General features: G+C 57.0%; 2 protein-coding genes across 16 annotated transcripts in view; one reads left to right on the top strand and one right to left on the bottom strand.

Moving 5' to 3' along the window:
• PISD (phosphatidylserine decarboxylase) overlaps positions 1–17,894 on the top strand; it is a 34,663-nt gene extending 16,769 nt beyond the window's left edge. For 2 of the 7 annotated variants that reach the window (XM_053669799.1, XM_037166786.2), the window contains exons 2-7: positions 13,399–13,564; positions 14,840–15,076; positions 15,178–15,316; positions 15,565–15,711; positions 15,955–16,115; positions 16,596–17,894. In XM_053669799.1, the coding sequence (XP_053525774.1) occupies positions 13,451–13,564; positions 14,840–15,076; positions 15,178–15,316; positions 15,565–15,711; positions 15,955–16,115; positions 16,596–16,820 (1,023 nt within the window). In that variant the 5' untranslated portion in view covers positions 13,399–13,450 and the 3' untranslated portion in view covers positions 16,821–17,894. Of the gene's footprint in view, positions 1–7,637; positions 7,721–10,275; positions 10,359–10,487; positions 10,804–11,714; positions 11,913–13,398; positions 13,565–14,839; positions 15,077–15,177; positions 15,317–15,564; positions 15,712–15,954; positions 16,116–16,595 lie in introns of those variants that run through there. The other 5 variants (XM_037166790.2, XM_037166787.2, XM_037166788.2 and 2 more) reach the window with 5 other exon arrangements.
• A 49-nt stretch (positions 17,895–17,943) lies between these two features.
• The window catches only part of SFI1 (SFI1 centrin binding protein), a 73,127-nt gene continuing 69,033 nt past the window's right edge, over positions 17,944–22,037 (bottom strand). For 7 of the 9 annotated variants that reach the window (XM_053669790.1, XM_053669789.1, XM_053669788.1 and 4 more), the window contains 8 exons: positions 21,851–21,925; positions 21,521–21,697; positions 21,184–21,446; positions 20,422–20,589; positions 20,056–20,287; positions 18,788–19,119; positions 18,139–18,250; positions 17,944–18,061 (listed from right to left, as the gene is read on the bottom strand). In XM_053669790.1, coding sequence (XP_053525765.1) covers positions 17,957–18,061; positions 18,139–18,250; positions 18,788–19,119; positions 20,056–20,287; positions 20,422–20,589; positions 21,184–21,446; positions 21,521–21,697; positions 21,851–21,925 — 1,464 coding nt within the window. In that variant the 3' untranslated portion in view covers positions 17,944–17,956. The remainder of the gene's footprint in view (positions 18,062–18,138; positions 18,251–18,787; positions 19,120–20,055; positions 20,288–20,421; positions 20,590–21,183; positions 21,447–21,520; positions 21,698–21,850; positions 21,926–22,037) is intronic. The other 2 variants (XM_053669791.1, XM_053669796.1) reach the window with 1 other exon arrangement.

Here is a 22,037-nt window from a genome sequence, read left to right as displayed (position 1 = left end):
TAGAATGGAAGGGCAGATAAAGTGCTTCTCAGATAAGATCAAATTCCAGGAGTTCATCATCACCAAGCCCTTATTATATGAAATGTTAAAGGGACTTATCTAGGAAAAAGAAGATAAAAAATATGAACAGTGAAAGAACAGCAAACTCACAGTTATTAAGAACCACACCTAAAACAAAAGCAAACTAAGAGGACAGCTAGAACAGGAGCAGAACCATAGAAATGAAGATGACATGGAGGGTTAGCAACAGGGGAGTGGGAGGAGGAGAAGCGGGGAGAAGGTACAGAGAATAAGTAGCACAGACAGTAGATAGAAAATAGATGGGGGGGCAAGAATAGCATGGGAAATATAGAATCTAAAGGACTTGAGACACGTGGTCATAAACTAAAGGGGGGATGGTGGGGGAGGGGGTGTGCAGGGTAGAGGGGAATGAAGGGGGAAATAGAACAACTGTAATGGCATAATCAATAAAATATATTTTAAAAAATAAATAAATAAATGCAAAAAACAAAAGAACCTGGGGAAACAGGGAGGGTGCTCGCGATCCCCACCCCTTCTCATCAGGACTGACTGCGTCCTCATGGCCTTTATTTTTTACATGTTCATGTCCAGTCTTTGTCTGTTTTTACATGGATATATACCTGTTTTTTTATCTTGCCCTTTTTGCTGTATATATATTGCCCACATCACATAGATGTGATGATTTTTCAAGTCTGCATAAAAGCACTTTTAGTGGCTCTATCACCACAGTTGATTCTGGCACACTGGTGGCTTTTGCCGCTGTGAATAATGTTTTCGAGCACATCTTTGCACGTAGGCCTTTTCCGCAGGGTAAATGCCCAGGTGTAGAATTGTCTGAAAGAGTGTGGACATCTCTATGGTTTGTGCTATGCATTTGGCTTCTAAAACAGTCTTCTAAAACAATTGTATATTTGTGGTTGGTATTCTTGAATACATGAACCTCACTAAATGTTAGCAAAACTAAAGTCATAGATAAACTCAATTCCTTTCTTCTTGAGTTCACTTCAACACATCTTTAAATTCCCGTGTGCTAGGCCCTGTTGAGATGCTGGGGATGCATTCATGGATGGAACCAGAGTTTTTGTCCTTATTGGTGGGTGAAGATGCCGTGGAGAAGACTTAAACAGGTGAAGGGCACTGATGTCCTGTGCTGGGACTGAGGCAGCCGGAGAAGGAAGGCCTCACTTGGTGTACGAGTAGAGATTGCAGGAGCAGAAGGACAAGCCAAGGGCCATTGAGAGGAGAGTGGTCCAGGCCAAGGCCTGAGATGGACAGCATATGTCCATTACTGCTGAGGAAGAGCAAAGAGCCCATGTGGGTGGAGTGCAGAGGACAGAGTGGTAGGAAGGCTGGAGGACCTCATCACACCCGGCCTGCCTTCTGAGTGAGGGCTGAGTGATTGGGGTTCTGATCTGATCACTCTGGCTCCTGTGGAGATGGGCTGGGGTGCAGGGGGGCTTGTTGGGAGGCTCTGACAGTGTCCCAGCAAGAGACGGTGGGGGTGGGTATCAGGGTGGGAGCAGTGAAGCGGGGGGAAGGGACTCAGTTCTGGATGTTCTGAAAGGAGAGTGGACAGGAGGCAGGGATGGATAGGAGGTGGGAAAGGAAGGGGAATGAGTCGTGGTTTTTGACTTGGGCAGGTGAGGCAGGTGTAGTGGCTCTTTACTGAGGCCAGAAATAGGGAATGTCGAGACTCTGGAACCTTAAGATGGTTTATAATTTGCTTTTCTTTATATGAGTCCACTTTAACATTTTTCACATGTTTCTTTGTTTATATTGGATCAGAGTATTTATAAGTTTAACATTTAGACCAAGCGGCACTGAACTAGGAGCCCGTGCTCTCGGCCCGGTCAGCACGCATGGACTCCCTGCCCTGAGCACAGGAGCCGCGGGCAGTCAGAGCACCAGGGACGAGGCAGACACTTCCCAGAGGGAGGTTTTCCCCCAGGTTCTCACGATGTCTTGGCAAAGCTAGGGGTTTGTGGTCAAAGTGCCTGTTCATCCAGGCCGCCCAGACCTGGTGCTCTGTCTTCAGTAGGAGAGCAGTTGCCCCAGGGGCCTCCACGGAGAGCTCACTCTGCGTGAACAGCCACAGCACTAACAGGATGGGAGGCAGCCAGGTGTGCCTGGAGCTGTGGCTGGTCCTGCATTTGTGTGGCACTTGGCTTTCAAATACGCCGTCCTCTTATTCCCGTAAGTCAAAAAGGGGGAACAAAGCCTTCGTAAGTACTTCTTAACAGGAGGGGCGGAAGGTATGTGGCAGCTGTACCCCCGAAGTTGCTGGGCAACGTCAGGTGTGTTGGGGAGTGGCCAGCTGTGCGGCTCAGTGACTCCAGGGTTTCCTGTGAGCATCTAGGTGATTGCAGTTCCACACAGGATGATCTCTGGTGACATATTCCCCTTGGTCTCTGGCATTTCTGCTGTGTCCTTTCTTCCTTGACCTGAGGACAGAGGAGCATGCGGTGGGAATGCCGGCCGATGGCAGTGGGGGCCCTTTGGGAAGAAGCAGCCCACACAGCCCTCCTTCCACAAGCCTCAGAGGGGACTCCGTAGTGGCAGGACAGCCTTTGGCTGCAGAGTGAGCTGTGGGTGGCAGCCGCCTTTCCCATCAGGCACGAAGAGCGCGCTGTCCAACACCAGCACCCAGGCTGGATCGGCACGTGGAGCGCTGGTCACCCCCGGCTCAGCTCCTGGGTTCCCACCAGTGAAGCCGCAGCAGCTGCACGGGGCATGGTGAGAGCAGGCCCAGCTTGTCATGCCACCACGCTCCGTGGGGAGCTTGAGTTTTTCTCTCTAGGCAGAGAATTCAGGGGGTTTTCTGTGGTTGAAAGCCAGGTCTTCCCATTCTTTTATTGTGAACATTTGAACAGAGTAGAAAAGTTGAGAGGATAGTTGTCATCCACATATACACCCCTCGATTGAGCGGTGGTTAATGGTTTAGCACAGCTGCTTTGTCTCCGTGTATGTGTTATTTTTCTCTGAACCCTTTGCGAGTGTATTGCAGACACTACGAAACATCACGCTAAATACATCAGTACACTTTCAAGTGTAATATCAGTTTTGTTCACTTTAGCCCAGCTGCAGGGGGCTGGCGGGGGTGTCCGAGCTGTTTGGGGAGCAGCCGTAGGTGACAGGCCTGTGTGTGCGTGAGGGCCCCACACTTGCTCCCTGCGTTACCGCTGCTTTTTCCTGTTGTGTATCCGTTCAGAATTTTTAAAGACGTGTGGAGCAGCGTTCCAGTTCATGCAAAGGCAGGAAGACGAACCAGCCCGAGCATTCTCCCACGTCGCCTGGTGTTCCTGTCCCCCTCCCACAGCTGGACAGTAGTGAACATGTTCTGCACATTTTTAAACTTGCTATAGTTACTGTAACTTTATCGTTCTCATCGCTAAACAGGCTGCTATTAACTTCCTCATAAAGTTGTTTGGTGAAAATGATGTATGTGACCTGGTCCCATGCTGGCAGGGAGTAGAGATTCAGTGAATAGTATCTTTCTTCCCTAAACAGGTGTTGAGAGAACAGTTGTGGAGGTTAAAATGGGCAAATAGATTGGCAGGGAGTCCAGCTCCCTGACCGCTCGAGTGCCGTTTACTTACAGCTCAGCTCTGTCCTCAGAGAATCTCTGCTGGTTCTAGGACAGGAGGAGGTCTCAGAGGACTGCAGGGCCCCTGCTTCCCCCACCTGTGGCAGCCACTCCCCCCGGTAGCCCAGGCCCCTTCCTTCAGCCTGTGCCTCTGCCGCGCCTCCCCCAGCCCGGGGGCAGTTCGGAGCTGCACCCCTTGGGAACTGCCTCCCGTGGCTTTGAGCAGCCAGTGTGTGGAGGAGCAGAGGACTCCACCTGCAGATGAGGACAAGACAAGGCTGCGCCCAGGGCGGGAGGGGGTCCAGGGGGGCTGACCGAGGGCCCTGCAGGGAGCCTTCTTCTGGGCTTGCTCCACTTCAGAGTACTTTGTCACCCCCCGCCGTGGTTTTTATTTTATTAAGCTATAAAACACATACAGTAACATCCCCTGTTAAAAATTTTTTCAGCCCTGGCTGGTGTGGCTCAGTGGATTGAGCGTGGGCTGTGAACCAAGTGGTCAGCAGTTTGAATCCCAGTCAGGGCACGTGCCTGGGTTGCAGGCCAGGTCCCTAGTATGGGGCATGCAAGAGGCAACCACACATTGTTCTCTCTCTCTCTCTTTCCCTCCCCCTCTCTCTAAAAATAAATAAATAAAATCTTTAAAAAAAATTTCAGTTACAGTTGACATGCAGTAATTCTTCAGGTGTTCAACATAGTGATCAGGCGTTTAGATAACTTACGAAGTGATCACTGTAGGTCTGGTACCTGCTTGACACCGTACGTAGTTACCACAGTAACTGGCAGCATGTACTTTTTAGTCCCTTCCCTCTTTTACCCGTTCCCCAAACCCCCTCCCATCTGGCAACCATCACAGTGTTCTCTATCTATTCGTTTTCTATTTTTTTGTTTGTTTGTTTTCTTAATTCCATATATAGGTGAAATCATACGGCATTTGTCTTTTTCTGTCTTTTCACTTAGCATAATAACCTCTAGGTCCATCCATGTTGGCACAAATGGTAAGATTCATTTGTTTTTATGGCTGAGTAATATTCCATTGTATCATGTTCCACACCTTTACCCAGTCGTCTGCTGATGGACACTTATTTGCTTTCATATCTTGGCTGTTATGAATAAATAATGCTGCAGTGAAACAGGGATGCTTGTATCTGAATTAGTGCTTTAAATTAGTGAATTAGTGCTTTAAATAAATACCCAGAAGTGGAATACTGTAGTTCTATTTTTAAGTTTTTGAGCAACCTCCATACCCTCCTCCACAATGGCTGCACCAGTTTGCAGCCCCCCCGACAGTGTGCGAGGCTTCCCTTCTCTCCGCATCCTCCCTGGGACTTGTTTATTGATTGATTAACGATAGCCATTCTGACAGGTGTGAGAGGACAGCTCATTATTGTTTTAATCGGCATTTCCCTGATGATTAGTGACATTAAACATCTTTTCATATGTCTGTTGCCCATCTGTATGTCCCCTTCGGGAAAATGTCTATTCAGGTCCTCTGCCCATTTTTTAATCAGATTGTTTGGGTTGTTTTTGTTTGGGTTTTTTTTGGGGGGGGGTGTTAAGTTGCATGAGTTCCTTACATATTTTGGATAGTAACTCCTTATTAGTTGTGTCATTAGCAAATATCTCCTCCCATTTAATAGGGTGTCTTTTTGTTCCGTGTGGATGGTTTCCATGGCTGCGCAGAAACTCTTCAGTCGAGGTTGTCCTGTTTGTTCGTTTCCCTGCCAGAGGAGACCTGTCCTGAAAGGTCATTAACTAGGAGTGATGTCAGAGTTTACTGCCTGTGGTTTCTTCTGGGAGTCTTACGGTTTCATGTCTTGTCTTTACCTCTTTAATCCATTTTGAATTTATTCTTGTTTATGCACCTTGTTTTCTTCATCCTGCTGGAGGCCGCCCTTCCTGGGAGCCACTGGGGGGCTCTGCGTGAACCCGGGGGGCATCAGAGAAGTCCCGGGGGCCCATAGGACTGCTAAGGAGCATTTGCTAGCACTGCCCTTCCTCAGGGGGCCCCACTGGCCCACAAGGAATGAGAATTATCCAGAGCACCTGCCACCTTTGTCCCACCTCTACCTTGTCCCCTGGCAGTCATCAGGGAGCTGGAGGGGGGGGGGTTTGTCCACAGCTGTTGGTGGCCAAATGGCCTGGGGCCTGCAGAGAACTCTCAGTGGTGCTGGGGGGGCACTCCCACCCCTGGGAGTCCGAACAAGGCTGGGGGACTGGAAAGTAAGGACCCAGTGTGGGCGGAAGGGACTCATTCAGGGTGGGAAAGTAAACTGATTAAAGTGTTTTTATTTTTCCCAGAAATGATTTGTTGTCTGGAATCTGGAAAGCATTTCCCCACTGAAACAGGTGGTGGAGGTCAGGTTAGAAGACCAAGAGGGCTGACCTTGGGCTGGTTTATGATTCTGAAAACCCATCACCGGAGGGGCTTTGTGTGGCCGCAGAGGAACCTTGGAAGATGGCATGAAGCTGCCTGATGGGTCTTTATACAGGGGAGAGTGTTGGTGCCCGAGGCTGCTCAGCAAATGAGAAGCTGGGCTTTTGATCCGCAGACTTGTTTTTCCCCTCTGGTCTCGTGTGGGCTGGGTCGGGTCTGGAAGTACTGGAGACTCTGGGGAAGTTGCAATGGGCTTGCAGGATCTTTCTGCTTCTGGCATTTCGTGCTGCTAGGATTTTGTGTCAGCATCTTGTGCTTCAGCTTCTTTTATCCCATCTCACGTGGTGTTCGCTTGGAGCTTCGGGGTGAGGCGGAGTCTGAAATCCCACTTCGGATGGCCCCTGCCTGTTTGCTCCTGCTGGTGCATTCCAGGTGTGGAATATGACGGGAGTCCTGGGGGTGGGATCCCCCCGTTGTCTCCCCTTCTCCCCCTGGGGCAGCCCAGGTCTGCAGGTTGTCATGGAGAAGTTGCTTGGGCTGGATCCAAAGGAAGACAGGTATGTGGCCTGTGTCTGCACGCCAGTGCGTCCTGTTCCAGGCTGCCCTGGCCCGGCCACCCATCTCTTCACAGGCCCTATAGGCACTCTCTACCTTTCTAAACATTGCCTTAGATACTACATTCTCAGTGGAAGAAGCTGGGGTTGGGTTTTGTTCCGAAGTCTGAGCAAGAAGAATGAGCCTCTGAGGCAGTGTGACCACTGGGTGGCAGGCTGCCCTGGGCGTGGCCTGCACAGCCAGTGACCTGGCTCCCTGTCTTGTCCGAACAGTCTTCCCCGTCAGACCTTACCCCTGGTAAGAAATGTTAAGCTGTTTCATTCCATCCCATGCGGATTGGTGGGTGTGCAGGTGGGGTGCTGGCCCCACAGGTTAGGGCTCTTCTACCTGGTGGGGTAGAAAAACAAGGCACATAGGGATCACTTTGTAAACTATGTGATTGTCTAACCATTATACTGTACACCTGAAACTAATATAAAATAATGTTGAGTGTCAGCTGTTAATTGAAAAATAAAGTTTTTTAAAAGGGCAGGGCACAGAGATACCCGACGTGTTCTTCATCCTGCGTGTTCGGCCCAGTAGGGTGGACCTTGCCCCCTGGGTCTTGTTTGCTGGTCTGCAGGGGGATTTTGTATGTGAGGAGTGTGTCTGCCTGGAGGAAAGGAAGCTGTGTTAGGGCCATCCTGTGTCTTGAGGATGAAGTATGGGAAGGAGCGAGGACTTAGATACCTTCTGTCTCACATCCTCACTTGGAGAGCTACACAGATCTACTCAGTCCTGAGAAGCTGGCCAGCACCTGAAGGCCCAGCCTGTCCAGAGAGGCATGTATGAGGGAGGCCGTGGAGGGGAGTGTCAGGGAGGTAGCCGCCCCAGGAGACTAGCTCCTGCTGAGGACAGGCTGACTCCCAACCCAGGTAGTGTCACTGGGGAAGTCCCTTGACGGATCCGCAGGGAGCTGGTCCCCTCTCCCCCTTAAAGGGGCCCCTGGGCAGCCGGGCAGGGCTAGGCTGGGGGGCGGAGCAAAGCTCCAGCTGTCTGCTGTCCACCCTCCTGCCCCCGCCCCGACTGTCTGAGTGGCTGGAGCCCGAGTCCCCGCCCACCAACCCAAGGCTTTCCTGAAGGAGCAGCACCTCCCCAGAGTCGGGTGCAGCCGGAAGCCGAGGGAGGACAGGACCACCTGCGTGTGAGTGAGTTGGGTTCTTCTCCGGGACACCCGGCTGGGAGGCCACTTTCAGACCCCGGTGAGCTGTTTAGCTCCCTGCGGTTCGGGGCACAATTTTATGGCTTGGAGGCTGAGGCCCTGGGGCCTGAGGAGCCCACCCCATAGTCTCAACCAAGTTGTGGGCTTCCCCAGCCCGCACGGCAGTCATGGGGCCGCCTGGATGAGCTCACTTCCTCCACATCCTGTAGCATCTCCTGGCCTCAGAGCCGAGAGCTCAGGATTTGCTCCCCGCTGCTGAAAGTGCCTGGGGCAGGTGTTCAGCGGGGACATTCGCTGCACTGTTGTTCCTCAGTGGGACCTGGAAGTGTCAGTACTTGTCACTGGGTCACCTCCCAAAGGGCAGGGAGGGAGAGACTTGCTGCCCACGGGCTTTAGGGGTTGCCTGAGGGGAGAGTCCTGTCCTTTGGGAGAGTCCTGTCCCCAGCTCCACCCGTCCTTCCCTGGGCCTCCCTCCGCCGGCTTGAAAGAGGCGCTCTGGGGCCCATCTTTCCGCTTCCTCTTCTCTTGCCCAGGGCTTCCCCAAGATGGCTCACCCTTTCACTGGGGAGGTCCATTTCCGTGTTCCCTACTTGTGAAGTTTTGTCTGTTTTCTAGTCCTGGAACTCAGGGGAGGAAGGGCTGGTGGCCCCACCTGGACACAGCTGCCCAGTGGCCATGCATCGGGGGAACAAGGGGAGAAAACAGCCCTGCTCTTCCGGGTGGGAACACGCACTAGGTCAGGCTGAGAGACACGTGTTTTGTGGACACTGGGGTTTCTGCTAAGGCTTCTAGAGGGGTGACCCTGGCGCCCAGTGAGGTTTCCACTCAGAGAGGAGACACACATTCTCAGTGGCCTCAGGCTGGACATGAGCAGGGCTGCCAGGCCCTGTGTACCCAGGGAGAGTTTGGGGGGTGGGGGGAGGCGGGATCGAGGAGTGAACAACCCTGACTCCTTCACTGCCTTCCTGGCCTTGCTGATACTCAACCCTGAATCTGCCAGGGTCCTGGGGGCCCAGGCAGGAGTGCACCCGCCCCATCCCCCACCTGTAGGAACTGGTAACCGGCCTGGGTCAGTCCATCCTACTTCAGTTGGAATGTTCCATTCCACTGGGGGGGGGGGTTGTTTCCTTCATCCTGGTTAGTGAGGGGTGGAGGGGACATTGCAGCATTGCTTGGTGTGAACCCCTAGAGCAGCTGCTCCTGACAAAGGTGACATCCTCCCCCACCAGTGGTCCTGTTGGGCCCTCGCCTCCTCACAGGGCCAGCCTCTGCCCTGTCCCATCGTCCAGGCAGTGGAGAAACCTCTGCCCCCCACACATCCCTGAGTGCGGCTCTGGAGGGGAGGGGAGCCGTGGGGAGCCAGGTTTGGAGGATGGGGCCTCACTGAGCTCTTCGGGGGAGGGGGGGCCGGGGTTTCTAAGCAGAGCTATGCTGGGCTGTGGTCACAGCTCCGACCAGAGTTTCCCGGTGAGTGGGAAGAGTGGCCATTCAGAGAGCTCCTGTGACGTGCAGGGCCTCTCCCCACTCAGGGCAGGCTGTGGGAAGGCAGCCAGGATTTGTGGTGACCACATTGTCCCTGTCCCCCACCAGAGCCATTCTGAGTTCTCATGTTCCATGTGGCCCTTAGGCCTTGTAATGACTTTAAAGTCCTACTGGTCACAGCCCCAGACTCACCTCCACAGAGAGGCCTTGAGACTCTCAGAGGGAAGGTGTCCGTTCTTCCCCACTTCAAAGCACCCTCCTTATAGGTTCCACATCCAGGCCCGACCCCCACCTAACCCCCCTCCCCTGCTGCCAATAACACTCCGGGAGCCAGAGGGGCTGGAGCACTGTTGGCTGTAGGCTGCTCTGCTCTTGGGAAGTGAGGAGGAGTGGCCTCTAGGGACCCCCGTGCCTCCGTCCTGCAGCTCTAAGCTGGACTGGGGAGCTGCTGGGCTTGTTCCCTGGGAAACAGCTGAGTGTATGTCTGCTTCCTGGGGACCTTTTGGGGCCCACAGATGGTGACTTAGAAGAAGCCTGACACACTGGTCTCTGTCCTGTTTAGAAGAATAGGCAGAGGAGTGGCATAGGTTGGACTGAGGAGGCAAGGACCTCCTGCCGGGCCCCTTGGCAGTTTCTAGACCCTCTAGGACAGCAGCTCCTTGGGCTGGTCCCCCTTGAGTTCCCTGTACCGTGGGAGGGGAATCAAGTACCTGCCCTGCCCTGGTAGGCCGCCTGGCCAAGCCCTGGGACTGGAGGCCCTGGGGGGACAATGAAATGCAAGCACAAGCATCTGCTTCGAGGACCTGAGGTTTCTAGACAAGCTGGGCTTGTTCGTGGGCTCTTGAACGTGCCTGACTGCATGCAGTGTCACCGTCCCATGTGGTAGGACAGTGAGGAAAACCAGCCACAGGAGCCTGGGACTCGCATCTCCTCCCCACAAGGAGGAGGCCTAAGCAGGTCACACACCTGCTGCAGGCCCAAGCAGGTGTGTGACCAGTGCCTGACTTGCCTACCATTGAATCCCAGGTGTGCGTTCAGTTTGAGCTTTCTGGTTTCTAGAGGCAGAGAGAGAATCCCGTCCTGGAAGCCAAGCTCCAGACTCAACCCCAACTGCCTGTCTCACCTCTCGGCCTGTTTTCCATGTGAGGCCACGGCCTGGTGGGCCAGGGAGGGGTGGGGTGTGCTCAGCATGTGTGTGGTGTGATTGGTCACCTGAACCTCGCTTCTGGGGGGGGGGGGGCAGGGTTGCCAGCTTCTGGTGCTGTGGGCTGCGGGTCTGTCCCTCGGGGCCAGAGGACGCATATGCCTTCATCTGCTTCTGCGTGAGGCCTGGCCCACCCACAGCAAGCTCTCCCTGCCCCTCATCAAGGCCAGTGGCCTGGGGAGACAAGCGCTTCTAGAGGTGTCGGAACCAGCTCTGGTCTGGGATGAGCCAGGCCTTGCCATCTCCGCTGTCAGGGCAGAGACCCGTGCCCTCGTCTAGGCCTTAGGCAGCTGTGTCCTGACTGCTGTGGGCCCCTGTACTCCTGGAGTCTCGCTGACACCCTTGGCAGGTGCTGAGCTGACCTTCCCACCACTGTAGCTGAGGTGGGTTCGCTGGGGGTCAGATGGTTCCCCTTGTGTGATAAGGCCACATCTGAGTTGGGGCTTTTTGCACAGCCACAGCCCGTTGGTCATGTGGGGTCCTGGGTTGGGTCAGTTCTCTGCCATCAGAGTTTGTCCTATGCTGCATTTCTTCATGTAAAGATGGCCAGGGCCCTGCCCCGTGCCAGCCTGCAGTTGCGATTGGAGGCCAGGTGGCTGGACGTCCTCCCTGGGGCCTTGACTTCCCGGAGCTGAGATAGCAACAGCCTGGAGTGTGTGCTCTCCTCCTGCCCTGTTATCTGCGAGGCAACTGTAAGGGCTTTGTGGAGGCAGCATGTCCTCCCCACAGCCTCTCGGGCCCCTGGCCAGAGAGCTGCCCCTGTTCCCAAGTAAAGATGGGGATGGCGAGTGGTGGCAGGTATGCACTTCAGTCCTGGCCTGTTCCCAGCTCCTCGTTGGTTTTCCCTAATGTCACCTGGGTGCTCATCTTCTGAGGAGCCCTTGAAGGGTCAGTGCCCAGAGTGGGGGGTTCTAAGGAAGGGGCCATGGGCAGTGAGGGAGAGCCAGAGCTGTTCAGATGCCCAGGGTCTCAAGAGCCCCACCTCTCCCACCTTCTCTCCCTCATTCCTCAGATGGTACTTTGTCACCCGAATGGAAAATGGGTCAGGTCCTGGCAAGGGAGGGGCTGCCCAAGCTGCAGACAGGGCGACGCTGGGTGCCTGCCTGGAGTGCAAGGCTCAGATTCCCACTTGTGCTCTTTGAGCCCAGAGGGCCCTGGTCCCCTCCCTGCCATAGGCTGGCCATCAGCTCACTGGGGCTGGCAGGTGGCCAAGCCTGGGGACGGAATGGGCCGGACCCAGCGGTGGTGCTGCAGGCCCAAGCAGGTGTGTGACCAGTGCCTGTCTTTGCAATAGCCCCAGCTCTGCCCGTGGTCTCTGAGCCGAGGAAGCGGTCCACCAGCCACCCAGAAGCAGTGACAGCGCAGGAGCTCCTTGGGGGGAAGGGAGGAAGGAGGAGGAACAAAGGCGATCCTGCTGGCGCCGCCCTCCCTGCCCGCCCACCATGTGTCAGTCAGAGGCAAGGCGAGGACCAGAGCTCAGCGCGGCGAAATGGTGAGATGCTGCTGGCGGCCTCCTAACCCCACTGTGCCCCGCCACGACCTCCGCAAGGTCAGAGTTCATGTCCAGCGGTCCCGCAATGGAGGTGGCGGCAGGGGCCCAGGGGATCAGCCCCCGAGGTTGGAGGGGCCCGGCCCTGGGGGCCTGAGTCGGAGAGCCCACTTCAGGTACCCGGGGAGGCGGACGGGCTGGTGGCCCAGTGCCTGTGTTGCATCCAAACTGCTACTCCCCACCCCATTGGGGGCAGCACTTCCGGGATTGGTCCCTGTGCTTCTGCAGTGAGCAGGGTGGGTGGTGGCAGTGAGAGGGGGAGCAGTGATTTGTCTGGTTTTGTTTGGCCCCCAACACCCACCAAATGTTTTAAAAACAGCAGGGTGGGATGGGAGAGAGAATGAATGCAGGGATCTTGGGAGCAACGGAGATGCAGCACCTTCATTGCCAATCACTGAACTGGGCCTGGCCCTTGGCTCAGTTCTCCATTTTTTTTTCCTGCTTTCAGTATTAGCTGAGATGCCTCTTTGTTCCTTGGTTTGTTCAGCAAGTGGGGGCAGAGGACCCAGCTTCTCTGAGAGTGCACAGGCCAGGATGGGAGCCTTAGATTATCCAGCTGAATGCATTCTTTTTGCAGATGAGGAAACTGAGGCCTGGGGACATTCCCAGAGTGGGTGGCAGTGTAGTCTTTTGGTGGCTACACCAGGGCCTGAGGATCCTTTCCTGGGGCTTATGCATGTGATGGGGGTCCTGGGCCTCTCTGATGTGCCTCGGGAGGTTCTGGTGGAAAGGCTGAGCCTGTGCTAAATGCATTAGGCTTAGGCTGGTGGGGCTTGTGAAAAGGCCCCCATTTTTGCCAAAAGGAGGGGCCTGGGTTAGGTGTGTGGCCCCAGCAGACCTGAGAGATGGCCTGAGGTGGTGGCAGGTTCCTCCCACCAGTTCCTGGATCTGAGAACCTGACCGGACATAGAATGACCGTGCAGATGGATGGAGTAGTAGCGGTTAGGGGTGTGTGAGTTTTCCTTTGAGCTCTTGTCAGGCCCAATCCCTTCATTTATCAGATGAGAGAAGAGGAGGCCTGGGGCCATCCTGCAGCAGGATGGTAGCATAGCTCCCCCACTGCCACTTGCAGCTACGTTGAAGGGCTCTGGGAGATCAGACTGGTCCCTGGGGCCCCAGGAGGGTGGGGGCTGTGAGGCTAGCTCTGCGCCGTCTTCCTATGCTGGGCCCAGGTGCCAGCATAGCCCTGGAGAGCCTCGCCAGGGCTGCTAGACCCCACGCTCTGTGTCTCAGCGCGGGCAGGCGTGAAGGACTGGGAAGCAGGTTTGCTGACCAGAGACCACCAGGCTCCTGCCTCAGAATGGGGTTGGGGTGGGGGGCACGGCCAGTGCTGCTAGACTTCATTGAGAAGTGAGCTTGCTAAGGGTGGGTTGGGGGTCACCAGACTCTGGCTGGTGACCCCAGTCATGCATGGACATGTGCCCTGCAGGTTGCACTTCCCCCAGCTGGCTTTGAGACGGAGGCTGGGACAGTTAAGCTGCATGTCCAGACCTGCCCTGAAACTGCGCTCCTGGCCTCTGACGGTCCTCTACTACCTCCTGCCCTTTGGTGCCCTGAGACCGCTCAGCCGGGTGGGATGGAGGCCCGTGAGCAGGGTAAGTGTGTGCAGGCTGCTGGCCCGGCCTGCCACTGCGCAGCCCGAGTGTCAGATTAGAGGCGATGGCTGTGGGAGCCGAGCCCTCCGGGAGGGTGCTGGCAAAAGGCGTGTTGACTGAGGTCTGGCTCGCTGCCTGCTCTCTGCCCGCCTTGTGCCATTTGGGGGCTCTGTTTCTGGAAGGAACCCATGCTGGGCATTCAGAAAACGGTGTCTGTCTCATTGCCTGTGTTCAAGGAGAAATGAGCTTAGAGGTGATTTTGAGGAGAATCCAGATTAGTTCCTAATCTGGAACTAGAGGGTGGGTGGTCCAGGAAGGCTGGAGTCTATTTAGGCCCCTTAGGGTGGGGACGCCTCTGAGGACCTGGGAGCCCCGGGCAGTTCCCTGGAGGGCAGACTGGCCCCAAGAAAGAGATCCTGCTCCTGGGGTATTGGACAGCCCAGGTGGGGTGTAGCGAAGGCTTGAAGCTAAGGTGCTCGGGCCAGGAGACCTGAGGTTGCACAGCAGCTGTGGCCAGTGGACAGGTGTCAGCAGGGATGAGTTCTGGGAGCCACTCATTCGGTACCTCTGAGAGGTGTTTAAAGTTGGAGTGAAATTACTTTTACACCTTGGGGACTTGGTGTCTTAGTTGTGTTCAGGCAAGCAGCAGCGACCAGGTAGAGGCAGGTCCCATTATGTCAGCACCTGGGGTCACCTGGCCCTGAGAGCTGGGCTATAAGGGCTGGTTCCCTTGTTCCTCCTGGGAGGAACCTCAGGTGCAAACAGCTGTGTTCTGGTGCATCACTGCAGAGTGCCTCTGAGTGTCAGGCAGGGCTCTGCAGGGTGTGTCCGGGCCCTGGCGACAGTGACACTGCGCATCTGCATGATGTCGGAGTCCCTGACCCTGGCGGGGGTGTGTTCTGTTTCCTGTTGGGACGGGGACGTGTGCTTGGGGCTTTCTGCCTGGGGCGTCCTGCTCCTTTCTGTGGTCCGGGACACAGACACTGCTTCCTGCTGCATCCTGTTGATGGTGTCAGATTCATCAATGCAGAACTAGGATGGCCGCAGTTCTGTGTGCATAAAATGACTAAAACACCGGGCTTGCAAATCACTGTCACAGTTTCGCCAGTACTCAGTTTTTGAGACCAGTCGGCAGGTTCAGTCTGGTTCCTAGTGAGAAACAGCCACATCAGAAAGCCAGCGTGGGGTACCCAAGACCCCCCGGAGGCAGCCCCATCAGTGGCAGGGAGTTGACTGGGGCACAGTGGGCTGAGTGGCCGTCTCATCCGCCTGCAGGTGGCCTTGTACAAGTCGGTGCCAACGCGCTTGCTGTCGAGGGCCTGGGGCCGTCTCAACCAGGTGGAGCTGCCACACTGGCTGCGCAGGCCCGTCTACAGCCTGTACATCTGGACCTTCGGGGTGAACATGAAGGAGGCCGCCGTGGAGGACCTGCACCACTACCGCAACCTCAGCGAGTTCTTCCGGCGCAAGCTGAAGCCACAGGCCCGGCCTGTGTGTGGCCTGCACAGTGTGGTGAGGCTGGACCCGCAGTGGGGAGGAGGAGGTCCACATCCCCCCTCCTTTGCTGGGTCCCCTCCCCTCCTTGGCAGTGAGACTCTCCCGTCCCCTTCCAGATCAGCCCATCGGATGGGAAGATCCTCAGCTTTGGGCAGGTGAAGAACTCTGAGGTGGAGCAGGTGAAGGGTGTCACCTACTCGCTGGAGTCATTCCTGGGCCCTCGTGCCTCTCCAGAGGACCTGTCCTTCCCACCAGGTGGGTCCTTACCTGGTCATAGCCTGTGGCCCTGCTGCAGTGTGGCTGGGCCGGAGTTCAGAGGGTGAAGGTTGGGAGCAGGTTGGGGATGGAGGGAGGGACTCTGGGATGGCCAGGAGTCCTTCTGCCCAGAGCTTTGGGGTGTCCCTGGAGCCTATGTCCAGACTGCGTGCAGGCCCCCTGCTGGGAGGCATTGGGTGCTTGTCTCATAGCCTGTCCCTCGGGTCTGCTCCACCTGCCCCCCACAGCTACCTCCTGCAGCTCCTTCAGGAACCAGCTGGTCACCAGAGAAGGGAACGAGCTCTACCACTGCGTCATCTACCTGGCCCCTGGGGACTACCACTGCTTTCACTCTCCCACTGACTGGACCGTGTCCCACCGGCGCCACTTCCCAGGTAGGCCAAGACTGACACATGACTGAGAGTTGCCTCTGAGGCTCAGACAGATGCTCTCAGCTAGGTTTCAGGGGACCCAGGCTGCAGATTTCTGGTGCTGAGGCCAGAGTTGACTGCTTTAATCCAGCTGGGCGTGGGCAGAGTGGGGTGGCTGGAGAACAGCGCCTGTGGTTTGGAGTAGCTGGGCCCTGCGAGGCTGGTCTTCCTGTTGGGTGGGGAGTAGCAGTGTCCCTGCTCCCATAGGCTCCCTCATGTCTGTGAACCCCGGCATGGCCCGCTGGATCAAAGAGCTCTTCTGCCACAACGAGCGGGTGGTCCTGACTGGGGACTGGAAACACGGCTTCTTCTCGCTGACAGCTGTGGGCGCCACCAACGTGGGCTCCATCCGCATCTACTTTGACCGGGTAAGCAGAGCCCAGGCCCTGCTGAAGCCCAAGTGCTAGGCCACTTGGGATCCCTCTGCCCTTACTACCCCCAATTTGCCCCTCTCTGGAGGTGGCTGGAGAGGGAGGCAATTAACTTCCCCACCTGGCACTTTGCTTCTGCTGGGAACCAGAGGGGAATGGTGATCTTGGATGGAACATGCTGATCAGAGGCCCAGTGTGTGAGGAGACGGCCAGTGCCTGCCCCACCTAAGGTGCTGCCTCTCTCAGTGTTGGTTTGTGACTGACCATTGTCCCCGGGTCTTGCAGCACCCTTTGTGGGGAAGTGAGTCGGGTCTGACCCTCCCTGTCCCTCAGTGGCCCGGCTCGTAGCGGTGTAGGGCAGTGTCTGGTTAGACAGCCAGTCCCTAGGTTTCTAAGCTGGGCTGGGGACAGGCTGCAGAGATGCGTTCAAGGTCCAGATCACAGGCATCTACATGCTCTGCTCCCGGCCTCCCCCAGGACCTGCACACAAACAGCCCCCGGTACAGCAAGGGCTCCTACAACGACTTCAGCTTCGTGACACACGCCAACAAGGAGGGCATCCCCATGCGCAAGGGTGAGCACCTGGGCGAGTTCAACCTGGGCTCCACCATCGTGCTCATCTTTGAGGCCCCCAAGGACTTCAACTTCAAGCTGAAAGCAGGACAGAAAATCCGATTCGGGGAGGGCCTGGGCTCCCTCTAGAGCCTCCTTCCTGGCTACAGCTGCTGAGGGACCCTCCCTGAACAGAGAAGTGGGAGTCTTCTTGAGGGGAACCTCCTCAGCTATCTGTGGGGGACTCAGCACCACGGAGTCTGACCGGGCTGGACCCGGATGACTTCCGTTCCTGCTGTCCCCAAGGTGCAGATGAGGTCAGCGCTCCCGTCATGCCCTAGACCTGCGTCATCCCCTCTTCCCACCCTAAAGAGGAAGTGGATGCCCGGGTGATCAGAGGTTCCCTTTTGGGGAGAGAGGGTGTCACCCCCTGTTGTGTAGACCAGAGACCTTGTGTCTCCTGGCTGAGCATTCAGTTGGTCCTGGTTCCCGTCGAAGATGGTAAGTAGTAATGTACCTTTGCTGTTCCCCCCGTCTCTGCTTTTGGCCTCACCTGCACAGGTGAGGTGCCTCCTGGCACCGACTGTGGACCCACCTACCCCCAGAGCAGGACCACATGGCCTTTAATGCAACTGCTTTGTTTCTCAATTCACCCCTGCTCATTGGGAAAAGCTTTCTCCTTCACACTTGTGGCTGAATGCATCACCCGACTCTGCCAGTGTCTTCTGAGGATGGTGATTAATGGCCAGTGCTTTGCAGACCCCAGTGAGTGACCTTCTGGAGCATTAAGACCAATTACTGAGGCCACCTGACTGGCGTCCCACAGGGATGGGGCAGGCAGGTAGTGGTTGCATGCTGGGGCCAGGGGAGAGCTTGTGTCCCCTCCCCAGATCTAGACCTACATTAAATATGGGAAAGTTGCTGCTATTGATTCAGAGGCTTATGTTGGAGGCAAAGGAGCCTTGGTGTATCGGGGTGGGGAGGCAGAGTCAGTGCCTAGAAAACCTGTCCCCAGGTAATAGGTATGCAGTCCTTGGAAAGCCAGTGATGGTGGGGACAGGGCCAGGTTTCATGTCTCCTGGGGACTCTGAATTTCTCCTGCCGGAGAAGCCATTTGAACTTTTTCAACTGTATCAGTAGCTCAGTATTTTTGTATGAGAAGTGGGAGACTTCTGAACAGTAATTCATTTAATTGCAACATTTTGAAATAAAAAATGAAACTCAGTTTAGCTTTGCATTCTGTTCCTGGAGGGGGGCCAAGGTCTCCAGGGGGCTGCGGCTCTGGTCTAGCACAGAGCCCGCCGCAGTGCCTGCACTCGGGCGATGCAGGCGTTGACGGGCTGTCGCTGAGCCCGGAGCTCTGCAGCCAACTGTCGGATCTGCAGTTCCACCTGGGGGCCAGGTAGGGACAGGCTAAGCTGAGAGGAAGCACATCCAGAGCCCATCCCAGGACTGTGTGGGACCTCACCTCCTCCAGTTCTTCCTGCACCTGCTGCTCTGCTTCCTGGTCATCAGGCCTAGGCTCCTCCCGGCTCAGCTCCAGCCACCGGCGCAGGCTGCTCGCTTGCCGCTGGTAGGACCTGAGGCAGTGAGACACCTGCTGTGAGCCTGGCTGGGCCCTTGGTGGAGGCCCAGGCTTGGAGTGAAGCACATGGGCGATTTACTAAGGCAGGTGGAGTGGAGGAGGGTTGTTCCTGTTCCTCTCCCGGCCTCCACTCTGCCCAGCAGATGGCACCTCAGATGGGCCCAGGGGGAAACCCCTCCCTGTACCGCCACAGATGCTGCTTATGGTGAGGGCCCCTGGTCTGGGCTTAGAGGCTGCGGGCTCAGGACCCAGAGCACAGGCAAGCCAGGACAGCCCACTGCATGCACCTGGGGCCAAGGCTTGTCTTTGCACATTTTCATCACATGACCCATTCAGGTTTAAAGTGTTGCTCAGCTTTGTCGTCTCTCTATCCCACAGGTAAGGCCAAACCAGCCCTCCTAAGGAGGACTGGAGGGGTAAAGGTGCCCCCTGTGGGGGGGTGGGCAGTGCACAGTGCAGGCGAATCAGCCCTAGCGCCCTGGCAGCCAGTTCCCAGCTGTTCCCTGTGGGCAGGGGTGTTCCTGGGTCTTACCTGAGGTTCTGCTTCATGCTCTGGTAGTCCTGCAATTGCCGCTGGATGTCCTCAAGTTCAGCCTCCAGGCCAGTATGGCCCATAGTAGCAGGAAAGCAGGCTTGATCTTGACCACCCTCCTGGCTGGGTCCAGGTGGAATGGAGGGAGTCCAGGTGCTGGGAGTGGCCCAGGTGCTTGCTGTGCTGACAGACCTCAGGCGCACACCTGCAGTTTCAGAGCCAGGCCCGGTGCCTGTGAGGTCCCCAGGAAGGAGTAGACGGGGCTCAGGGACACTGGCTGGCCCTACAGAGGCCTGGGGCACACAGCCAGGGGAGGTCAGCCACACTGATGTCTGTAAAGGAAGGAAGGACACTAAGCAGGGAAGCGGGAGGAAGGCCTGGGACAGGGTGTGAAGGCTGCAGGGGGGGGGTAGGTGAGGCCCCAGGAGCTGGGCCTTCCCACAGCCAGTCCACCCAGAGTCCTGGCCCATCCTCCTCCCTTCAGGACCAGACACCGAGCACCCCACACCTCTGCAGTCTGGTCCCACCCCTTCCCAGGGCCTGGTGCTGCAGTTCCAAACAGCCAAACAGCCATTTCAAGCTTTCCTGACCTTTCACCCCTGCCCCACTCTGAGCTATGACCTTTCAGTGAGAAAGTGTTCGGAGACCATGGTTCTTGTCCAGCCACCTGCCTCCATTCCTCCCGTTCCCTCCTGGTGAGAAAGATGTCGCCCGCCCCTCCCCACTCCTGTCTCCTCAGCTCTGGGGCACTCGGGATTTCTCACTCCTCCCTGCCCTGACTCCTTGATTTTGGTTCTCAATTTTGATCTCCAGACCTGGCTCACGGTCCTGTTGCTTTATCTCAAATTTGAGAGGTTCAAAACACTTAATACTCCACCCAAATGGGCCCCCCAGTGTTCCTTCTTTCAGTGAGAGAACTCATTACTCCTTGAGTTATCCAGGCCAGAGCCCTTCCTTCACTCGTATCAAGCCCATCGGAACAAGCCCTGCCTGCTCTGCCTCCCACCAGTTCCGGCCCCGTCTGCTGCCGCCAGCGCCTTGTGCCGGGCCTCCAGGTCACAGCAGCCCGTCTCTGCCACTGGGTTACACACAGCCTCCGGAGCGGGGCCTGGGGGCTGTTCCCTACCGTGTACCCAGAACAGTGGCCCTACTGCCTCTTCCTGAGATTGGATTCTTCCAGAAGCAGTAGGTGCAGCTGTAGCTACAGCACCAAGGGCACTGAAGACCAGACCAAAGGATGGGACCCCAGGTGGCCAGAGAGGACTTACCCTAGCGGGTGCCTCCACCCCACGAGACATGAAGGAGGACGGGGGCAGCAGCTCCGGGCCTGTGTTCACCATGGGGGACAGCTTCAGGCCAGGGCCGCCTGGCAGGGGTCCAGGCTGAGGCAGGGAGCTGCTCGGGACCAGTACTGTCTGGGCCTTTTCCAGCAAGGGCCTCGTCAGGGACGGGGCTGCTGGCTGGGCCATGCCTAGGCCTTGCCCCCTCGGCGCCTCGGGCCTAGCAGAGGGAGAGCAGGAGCACGTCAGGCCTCGGCACCCTTCCCGAGGAGCTGGAAGGAGAGGGCGCATTCACCCTCAGGCCCCAAATCGAGGTACCATAGGCTTTTGGGGGCCCAGGACTATACGACCTACCCCTGCCCCCCAAGGGTGCCGTACGCCAGGGGCCTCTGGCTCTGCAGGGGATCCAGCAAGAAGTTTGGGCGTCGTGGCTGCTTCCTTGCCGAGCGGACAGCATTGCTGGGAAGAAACATGGGCCTATTCCTTCCAGGCTGCCCAGGGGCTGCAGGGGGCCTGAGACCTCTGTGGGGTAGCGAGTCACCCGGTCCAACCCCTCCAGTCCCACAGGGAGACCAAAGGCCAGAGAAGGAAGGGCTCTTGCCTAAGGTCAGCGGGTGCGGTGGGGTGGGGCTGAGCCATACAGAGCTAGCAATTCCAATGGGGTGAATCTGGTGCCTCACACCCACGTCAGCTCGTTTGAGCTTGACAGCAACCGTGATGATGCAGTAACTTGTCCCATGTCACAGGAGGAAGCTTGTCAGGGTCAGGGTATGAAGCAGATAGTGAGAGCAAGACTAAGGTCCAGGCTAGTGCCCCTCCCCACTGGTGACCTTCCCCAGGCTCAGCACTGGGCACTTGAAGCCATCAGCGGTCTGCCAGGATGGGGCAGGGACTAGGGTGTAAAAAGTGGGGTGTCCAAGAGGGAGCCCTGTTTCCTGGATGTTAGGGGAGGAGAGGAACGCTGGCAGGTCTGGGGGCGGGAAGGCAGGAGGGCCCTAATGCTCTTCCTCGTGCTGTGTCCTCTCCCTGAGCTTGGGAGGGACAGTCTGTAGGGACAGGTCCTGCTAGAGAGGAGTCCCAGCAGGTCAGCCACGGCCCTGATGGATGGCTACTCACAGCTCCGGGAGTTGGGGCTCCCCGGCATCTAGGGCCAGGCCACCCAGAGCTCTCTGCAGCTTGTGAGCAGCTTGTGGCCTCTCAGTCTCCAGGGCGGCATCCCCAGCACCAGTTGCGATGTGGTTGGGAAGGGGACCCTTGAATGTCACCCTCCTGCTGGACACGGTGGATGTGGGGGGCTGAGGCGCCCTGCCTGGGCCCAGCACCTTCTGTTTCCACAGCATGGCACAGCGGTGAACTGCCCGGTGGAGGCTGTGGGCCGCCTGAAATGGCCTCTGTCAGATCCCGCCATGGCCTGCCCACTCCCCCTTAGAAGGGCGGGGGACCCTGGGCCTACCTGCACCTGCTGCCGGGCATGCAGCTGCTGCCGGAGCGTCTTCACGCCGGCGGCGAACCGCAGGAGGCAAGTGACGCCCTCCTGGAGGAGCTGCTGGTGGTAGGCCTGCACTGCCCGCTCCAGCCTCGCCTTCTTCCTCCTCCTTTCCAGCACAAAACCCCACCACGCAGCCCACACCTCCGGCGGGGGTGGGGTAGGGGAAGGTGAGGCCTGGCCCTCCCTGCTTAGGCTCCCCCAGGGGCTGTGCCCGCAACCCACCCTGCCCTCCACCGAGGCTCAGTCCTCTCCTGGGAGTAGCTGAGCAGTGGGATGAGGAGGAGCCCCCAGTACCTTTGCCTGCAGTGAGAAGGCCCAGAACCATAGGGCTCGTGCTGTGCTCTGCTGCTCCTGCCTCCTGTTCGCCAGCTGTGGGCCAGAAAGGAAAGATTACTGAAAAGCCACCTTCAGGGAAGCAACCCTGACGAGACCCTGTCACTGTCTCAGACCCCTCTCTGCCAGGCCCTGAGGGGCTGGATCA

The sequence above is a fragment of the Artibeus jamaicensis genome, unplaced genomic scaffold (assembly GCF_021234435.1).
Source record: "Artibeus jamaicensis isolate MK-2021 breed Jamaican fruit bat unplaced genomic scaffold, CSHL_Jam_final contig_525, whole genome shotgun sequence".
Classification (NCBI taxonomy): domain Eukaryota; kingdom Metazoa; phylum Chordata; class Mammalia; order Chiroptera; family Phyllostomidae; genus Artibeus; species Artibeus jamaicensis.
Note: the sequence above shows the minus strand (reverse complement) of the source record. Positions and strands in the feature narration are given on the sequence as shown.